The following is an 8,767-nucleotide window of genomic DNA, read 5'->3' as shown; positions in this document are numbered from 1 at the left end:
ATATCGGAAGTTGAGCAGCATCCGTTTATGACCCAGTTCATGATCATGTGTATATGCCAAAAGAGCGCATTAAAAAACAAGTCAAATGGATTCCCTTTCCGTGTTCTCTAACCGGGTGCACTCCTGATTGAGTCAGCTCGAGACATCGTCATTTTTTTCCTCTCGATTTTAGTAATATTCCTGTGTGTGAACAAGGATGACTCAGACATAGGTTCAGTCTGCCCACTTCTTTTATTGAAAATAATTCCATTAAATCCTCAGCTAACTCGAGCTGTTGTTAGCTGCAACAGGCAAGTGACGCCCCCCCCCCCCCCCCCCCTCTAGCTTGTCCCATTTCTATAAACAGTTTAAGTAAAAACACGGCTGAAATAAAAATGCGTCAAAACTTGGCTTATGTGACTGACTGTCAAAAAAAAAAAAAAAAACCCAATTTTTAAGTGTCCATTTAAGGGACGCACCTATACTTGTAGCCTTAATTTTTGGGGAAAAACGTGCATCTTTTATTTGGAGAATTATGGTAATAACTTTCTAAATATTACACATTGTCCCTTTAACTTGACTTATTGTCCCTGAACTTTGAAGGTCCTGTATTGATCCTCAGTGATCAAATGGCACCCTCTCCTGGTAAAGCGTGAGCTGCCTTATCTAAGGTGCTTCACAAGGACATTCCACTTTATGCTGCATTACCTTTTTCTATAGATTTTCAATACAACACATTAAGCTGCCCTTTAGGTGTCCTTCTTCAGTCTCCTCATTTTTGCTCCTGACTCAGCCTTGATGCATCACTGTAAGAGAAAACATTGTAATCACATCTTAACTTGGGTCACATTCACGCTAATAATTGGGAGCCAGAGGCAAGGGTGCATTTTCTTCCTTCAAAAACATACACACTAAAGTGGTGCTTACAATGACATATTTTAACGCTTTCTGTGATGACCATTTGAGGCAATTTGCCATTTTTTCCCCCCAATTCATTCATATACTATCGTCACTCACATACTGTTAAATGAGAACGCTCTGGCAAAATAGTAGATGCTAAGTTAATGAAGTGCAGAAAACAAGGTTCAGAGATACAAAAACAAAACACAGGGAAGCAATACACAACAGAAAGTAACATCATAACACAAAACAGCAACTATGAACCGAAACAGGCTGACAAGGTAAGTAAATACAAGTAAACGGGCAAGACAACAAGCTGGACCTGGACAAGACATGAGTGGCTGGAACAAGATTGATAGTTGACACAAGGAACAGGTGAAAAAGAAAACGTAACGAGCAAGACAAATACTAAAGTCGTACTGCTGCAATGAAGATTAAAACACATAATCAGGTATGACAAGCGCTATGATTTTGGTGCATTTATGATTATCATTTGATATTACAAAAATAGTAAATTCGGCCCTAAGGCAGGGGTTTTTCTCCCTTTACAAAACATTAGCCCTATACCATGAATTTAATGTCTAAGTATTCAGAATTTGAATGGATTTTAGGTTTGAATAAACATGGTTCATGCATATTTAACGATGCACGTAGAGAAAGCTGGAAACAAAAATAAAGCTTATTGTTACATTAAAACAAGTACTCATTTAGCCTATTTGAGCAGCAATAAAAATAATGTTTCGTGGAGGAAATATGTTGAGCTACATTGTCATCAATAACAAAGTCAGGTCTGGGGATTGTGAATTACGTTGCCTGTGTCTGCCTAGCGCGTTAGCCGTTTGCATCGGTGTATTTAAGAGTCTGATAATCTTCTTAGTCTTGCTAAGTACCCAGCTAGAAGTCAGCTACTGTCCAGATTGTCTCATCCCCGCTCGGACAACAACAACAACAAACACAAAGTGTGCTTGTGCAAAGCAGGTTGGCATGGTGGCTTCTCCGGCATGAAATATGCACCTTCCTTCCATTGGGAAGTGCGCTGACAGGGCTGTGGAGGAAGTGTTGGAGGGCCTGCTCAACTTGAAGATGTTTGGCAGCGGGAAGAAGAAGTGGTTTGTGAGGAAGCACAAGCGGCAGTATCATCAGCAGCAACAGCAGCAGCAGAGGTCCGCCCGGAGGCCGTGCACCAAGCAGAAGAAGAGCTGGGCCGCTAAGATCCTCAAGCAGCACAGGCAGAAGCTCCTGAGCGAGCTGGACGTCAACGCCGTGCTACCCTACTTGGTCTACGACAAGGTGTTCTCGCTTGGGGAGTACAAGGAAATCCTGGGGCAGGAATCCAGCAAGAGACGCACCGAGATCTTCTTGGACCGTTTGTCTTCTAAAGGGCCCGCTGCGTTCTGCTCTTTCTGCTCTGTCCTGGAGGAGACGTGTCCCCACCTGCTCACCTGCTTTCTCTTGGATGGAGAAGGTATGTTCGTGGCATCACATTTGAGTCATTTCATTAGATGTGTCTGCCCTTTCAACAAGGCACTTCCTTCTACGGGAATCTAAGAATGATATCAATAAAAATGACATATCTAGAGCGGGAAACTACTTTGTATTAAGCCAGCACTGCAGACTAAGAGCCAGCAAAAAATAGCCTCTTAAACCGGGGATGGCTGAGGGGATTACTGAGCCGACAGCCTTTGTAACTAGCCCCTGACGGCATATGGCCGACGTGTCTGCAGTCTGCAGCACTCGCTCTGTCTGTGGCATACAAACGTTCTGATCAATATGATACCCCTGAGCACCAGGCAGCAAAGCCCTCATTTAGAATTTCACACATATGGAAGTACTGTCTCGGGCAGTACCATCCATCTTCTGGATGTTGGGATAAAATCTGGTTTGTCCGTTTTACATGTTGACAAATGGGTCGCGTTATACCTCATCCAATATGGTGCAAATTAAGTGGAGGAAAACCTGCTGTTGTAGTCCATCCGATGTGGTCCAAATGTAGTCAAGCTATGTATTAAGGTAGTTGGTAAGCCCACTGACTTTGGCGAGGACACAGGGGGACCAGGGTTTAAATCCGTGGTCAGGGTGAATGAGTTTCGTCTTAGGTGATGAAACTGGCTTGTGTTATGGTCCGTCCAGTCTTATCCAATTTTAGTCCAGAAATAGTCGTTGAGATTTGGTTTGTGTGTAGCCAATCAAACCGGTCCAAATTTAGTTAAAAAATAGTTGTTTTACAACTGGGTTGTGTTTTTGCCTGTCAAATGTGTTTCCAGATTTGATTCCAAAATAGTCATTAAAAATTGGGTTGTGTTATGGCCTATATAATGTGGTCCAAATTTAGCTCGGATCGCTGATAATTGGGTTATGTTTAGCCAATCTAGAGGGTTCTAAATTTAATCAGAAAATACTTTTTGAAAATCGTGTTTTGTCATGGCCCATTCAATATTGTCTAAATTAAGTTCATAAAAAGTTGTTGATAGGGTTGTGTTTAGCCATCCATTCTGGTCCAAATTTAAGCCACATACACTCATTGAAAATCAGGTTGTGTTATGGTTCATCCAACATAGTCCAAATTTAGTTCAGTTCGTTGAGAATTGGGTTATGTTCAGCCCGTCCAATGGGTTGCAAATTTAGTCCGAAAATACTCATTGAAAATCCGATTTTGTTCTGGCCCGTTCGCTATCGTCCGAATTTAGTTAAGGAAAGGTTGTTGACAGGGTTGCCTTCAGCCTATCCATTGAGGCCCAAATTTAGTCTGAAAATGATCATTGTAAGTCACGTTGTCTTAATCAATCTACTCAACAGATGGCGGTCCAGGAGGGGGAACGAAAGGACTCCCCGTGCTCCCAAACAGTTCTGGAGAGGATCCCCTGTGCTCACCTCCCATGTACACGGATCCTAGCTTTGACTCAAGGTAAAATCACGCACATCGAAAGCAATGGTTCTCAACTGCTGGAACGTGTACCCCTTGTGATACATAAAGGCACTTCGGAGAGCACATAAGGTTTTTTGAAGGAAATCTAATTTCATGAAATCTGAGAATAACGTGATCATTTCATATTTGAAGTAAGAGTTCTCAATTCTCTTAATTCTCACTTCATTTTCAGAACTGGTATTATTCTGACTGTAATAGTCAGAATTCTGAGAATAGTCAGTATTCTTAGAATCATCTATTTTGTCAGAACTAATGTAAAAATAACAATTCAGAAAATAGACAATTGTTCTCAAAAGTGAGAACTGTCACTTTATTCTCAGAATACTCACTTTATTATCAGGACTTTATTCTGACTTTATAATGAAGACAGAATTCAGAAAAAAATGCAGTCTGAATTCCGATGATAAAGTGAGAATTCTGTCTTTTAAATGAGAACTCTTATCTTCCCAGAATTCTCGCTTCATTTTCAGAATTCTGACTTTATTCAGACCTTAATACAGCCAGAATTCTGAGAATATTCAGAATTGTCAGTATCTTCACTTAAAGTCAGAACAAAAAATGAGGATTCTGATAATAAAGACTTCAAAGTGAGAAATCTCACTTTATTCTCAAAATTTTGACTTTATAATGCAGCCAGATTTATACAAATAATCAGAATTCTCTGAGTTATCACTTTAAAGTCAGAGAACTCTGATTTAAAAACACCAATTCTGAGAAGTCAGAATTCTTAGAATGATCTCTTTGAAGTCAAAGGCCTGAGTTTATTCAACATTCGCAAATTATTCTCAGAATTCTTTTTTTTCTATTCAAAATGAGAATGACAACCTTATAGTGAGAATTCTGGGTTTCTGGGTTTCGATTGGCTCTGATGCGCTCACATACTTTTCAAATGAATAAGTCGAAACAAGCTGATTATGACGTTTACTTGATACATCACAACAATATTCAATCTCTTTTGGGTGAAGGTTGCCCAAAATGAAGCTAGGGAGCAGCAATTTGTTTGGTAAATTTGTTTTATAGGCATGTCTGTCACCATATTTAAGAATCGATATAACAGCTAATACCAAAAACTGACCGTGTTTCATCTTTATGTGTAAATATGGAAAACTCATCTTGAATGACTATAAACAGGGTCAATTTGTGTTGCAAGATAGCAGTCCGGGCCTCCTCGTTGAACCCTTGCGATTGCGTCACAGCTGAGCGATGGCGTAGTTGCACATGAGTCTGGACCCCCGGAGAGTACCCTTGGCCCAGCTGCCACAGGAGGGGGAGGAGCCAGACCGCGCGGATACTGCGTGAATGTGTGTGTCGATTTGTGTGTGTGAGGTGGGGCGGGCGGGTGGCGATGAGCTTAAAGTGACGGGACAGACGAGCTGATTTGCTCTCCAGACCGTTAAGGAGGCCTCTTTAATGTGTGGCAGCTCAGTTAGCATTGAGACCCAGTAGTGTGGCCCAGGGCATGCACACACACATACACACACACACACACTTGCACACACATGACAAAGTGACAGCAAAACACACATTGCAGCACAGAATGGTCACAGAACCAGCAGGCAGACTACTTGCAAGGCAATGTAAGTCTTCTTGAAATTCTTTAAAATCTTACAGAATATGATGATGATGTTGGGGGGGGGGGTCCAATTCCAGCTTCTGGAATTAGGGTTTCGCAAGACTTTTTTTTTTTTTGGAGGTGGGGGGGCTGAATTTATTTTGCGGGCGCTGTCTTTAATGCAAGGGAGTCAGCAATCAGTCAAGGTTGAGTAGGCGTATATTAAGGCTGAAAAATGGTATAATCGTTTGTTTATTCAATCTAAGAAGAAGTAGGACACCAAGAGCCTCAAGGCTTGGTGGTTTGATGCCAGTGTGTGTGTCTCTCTGTGGCAGTCAAGCACGTCTGTGGCCATGCTTGTTAAGAAACGGTTTTCCTCACCTTAGTGTCATTTGTTTTGTCGATATGCTCACTTTGTACAATGCCAGCCAATATCGCTTCTGTGCCAGCTCAGGGAGACTTGAGGTTTTTTTTTTTTTTTTGTTACTGTTTATAGTGGAGCTGAATCAGAGTGAGCGTGCGAGCAGCTGATCACATCTTCGGGCTGAAAGTGCACAAAAGGTGCCTGGATAGTTGCTAGCACCCCTTTAAATTAGCACTGCGGGAACAGATGTGAAATTGACTGAATGCAGTTAAGTGCCGTCAGCTGAAATATTGCTTCAGTAAACTTTTTTTTTTTAATTCGCTGAGGTGCAGAGAACTGTCATCTCAACTGAACAGATATTAATCTGCTGATTTAAGTGCACTTTAAATGAATGATTAAAGACAATATAATAGATGGAAAGGGAGGCTTTTTATAATACTACAGGGAGAATTTATAAAAAATGAACAATACTTTATCTGAATTTCCTTTTTAACTGCAGTTTCTGTACCATGCCCACGCATATTTTTTAACTCTTGCTTTATATAGGGTGACCAGTGCACTTACATGGAGCGTTCTACACCGTATGATGCTCAAAAGAAAGGCTCACATTCTCCCTGTCCCGTTCACACACACACACACGCACGCACGCATGCAAATACACACACAATTTAAATTACTCGTCATCGATTTATTATTTATAGATCAATAGAAGTGCTTGAATTGATATTCCATGTTTTAATTGATCATGGCACGTCTCCTTTCCTGTTGGTGTCCCTTCCTAGCTGTGATTTCATGTTTGTTATTCCTGTTGACTAGCACACAGTCCAATTTATGTTCTATATAAATATACAATATATCTATATATATATATATCTATATATATATATATATATATATATATATATATATATATATATATATATATATATATATATATATATATATATATATATATATATATATATATATATATATATATATATATATATATATATATATATATATATATATATATATACCCACACATAGACAAACATGCATGCTCATATTTACATATATGGCCCATTTAGTCCTCAGTGACTTCAAACAACTTCAAACATTAGCAAGCAATGCAAATTCATGGATAGTCAGAGGCAAGGTTCAAACCCCCAAAACTCAGAACTATAAGGCGCTAAAAAGGACAAAGCTGGTCTACTTCATCTAGAAAAAGGAAATATCAAATTAATCTGGCACGTTAACATGCCTGTGTTGATATAATCTCATTACTGTATATAATTATTAATCATGTACAAAGATGTACGTTATAAAGTAAGCCACAGCTGTTGCAAACAGTAGTTGTGCTGTGAGCCAGTCTCATTCAGTCATTAGACTCTATGCACAGAATTACTACAGCGTAATCAACTGAGTTGACGTCATTAAAAACATGCGGCTAAGCCACCCCCCCAAAAACGACAAACAAACCTTGTAATGCCCTTGTCTCAAACTCAATCCAAGTGCTATCATCTAGTGTTCAACAGTGGAATGACACACAACATAAACAATTCACACCAAAATTGTTACTAACTTTACTATATATCTTGGTAACAAAGAAAAACTGTACCATCTATTGGCCCAATGCCCTTTCAATCCCCATAATGCAGTCTCCAGTGACCATAGGATGAATCACTTTCTCCTTCAAAATACTATTGTGTGTGTTTCACCAATGCGTGTGTGTGTGAAATCAGAGAGGCAGCCTTATATGTACTGTATACACAAGGCAGCAGTGATGATGTCACTTCAGCCATATGTGGACAAAATGAGCCTCTGGCAGGTTGGGGAGGCGGAGCCCTGGAGAGATGAATTGAAGCTGTGAGGTTGATGACTCACCTCCCAGCACATACACCGAGCAGGCACTGCGACAGCACCAAGGTGTGACGGTGTGCACGCGTTTGTATATTTCATCCCGCTCGCTGCCATCCACTTGGTGCAGCGCTTTTAAAGTGAAGAGGACTTTGTCTGTGAACTTCCTCTTTTGTTTGTTGGAAAACTAATAAATCATAGGGTTACAGCAGTGGAGGTTCTCAAGGCTCCGGGCCAGGTTTGCTTCCTCTGGGAGTCCCACAAAGCAGCCTTGGATGTTGCTGCTTGCAATAAAGTGGACGAGGCACTGGAAGGACATGAGAAAGAAGGGCAGCCCCGGATGGCCCATTTATTGGCTCAGGAAAAAGAGCACTTTAATGTGTTGTGAGTGCCAGCATGAGCTTGTGGTGAACGGCTTGAGATTTCAGCAGCGGTTTCACATAAGAGGAAGGTAATGATTGGCCAGGCCGAGTCATTACTGTATAGATGCAGAGGGGGGGGGGGGGGGGGGGGGGGGTGCCAGTGTGAAATCCGCTGCTGCAGTGGGATGCGGTGGGCTTTAGACTGCAGTACAACCGCTGACCCCCGGCTGCCTGTAAACTTTTTCACTGAAACGCAACTGACTCACCCAAACGCATTTCACAATTGAGTTCACTGCATCATACTGAGAGGGATTTCTGATACAGTACTTTTCCTACGAAACTTAACAAAATACCATGTTCCTTATACAGTATAGTGGATGGGTGCATTTATTTACATGGCCACGGGCAGTATCGGATATTTAGGTGATGGAATATGTATTTTAAGTCCCTGTAAATTGAAAATGTCTTCTACATTTAACACATCGCAGAGAAGAGTGTTTAAAAACTCTGCCAAGTTTCAAATGTTGTGGGCGTGCTCACTGTAGGCGCTAAAACGATATGCCACTCAACTGTCATCTGTTGGTTTTGTCTAGCTGCTAGACAAACTAGACTCTAGCATATTTCAGTGTTGTCACAACAACAGGGCGCACTAATGCAGCCACAAAATTGCGAAGCCCCTCCCCATGAACTGTCTGTCATGTTGAACCTAATGCTAACCTAGGGCATGGAGAAAAATTTTGACCAAATCGGGTCAGTCGGCTTTAAAAGCAGGTTGAATAAAAATATTGAATATCAAAGCTTCACCAGAACTTTATTTGCACAACTGTTTTCTACACGGACCTTTC

At 41.0% G+C, this 8,767-nt stretch overlaps 1 protein-coding gene across 3 annotated transcripts in view; it reads left to right on the top strand.

Moving 5' to 3' along the window:
- Window positions 1-1,862: 1,862 nt before the first annotated feature.
- The window catches only part of tjp1b (tight junction protein 1b), a 78,810-nt gene continuing 71,905 nt past the window's right edge, over window positions 1,863-8,767 (top strand). The window contains exons 1-2 of one of the 3 annotated variants that reach the window (XM_088416345.1): window positions 1,863-2,344; window positions 3,676-3,784. In XM_088416345.1, coding sequence (XP_088272471.1) covers window positions 1,888-2,344; window positions 3,676-3,784 — 566 coding nt within the window. In that variant the 5' untranslated portion in view covers window positions 1,863-1,887. The remainder of the gene's footprint in view (window positions 2,345-3,675; window positions 3,785-8,767) is intronic. The other 2 variants (XM_088416346.1, XM_088416348.1) reach the window with 2 other exon arrangements.

Source organism: Hippichthys cyanospilos, chromosome 6 (assembly GCF_059441005.1).
Source record: "Hippichthys cyanospilos isolate Australia breed blue-spotted pipefish chromosome 6, RoL_Hcya_1.0, whole genome shotgun sequence".
NCBI lineage: Eukaryota > Metazoa > Chordata > Actinopteri > Syngnathiformes > Syngnathidae > Hippichthys > Hippichthys cyanospilos.
Note: the sequence above shows the minus strand (reverse complement) of the source record. Positions and strands in the feature narration are given on the sequence as shown.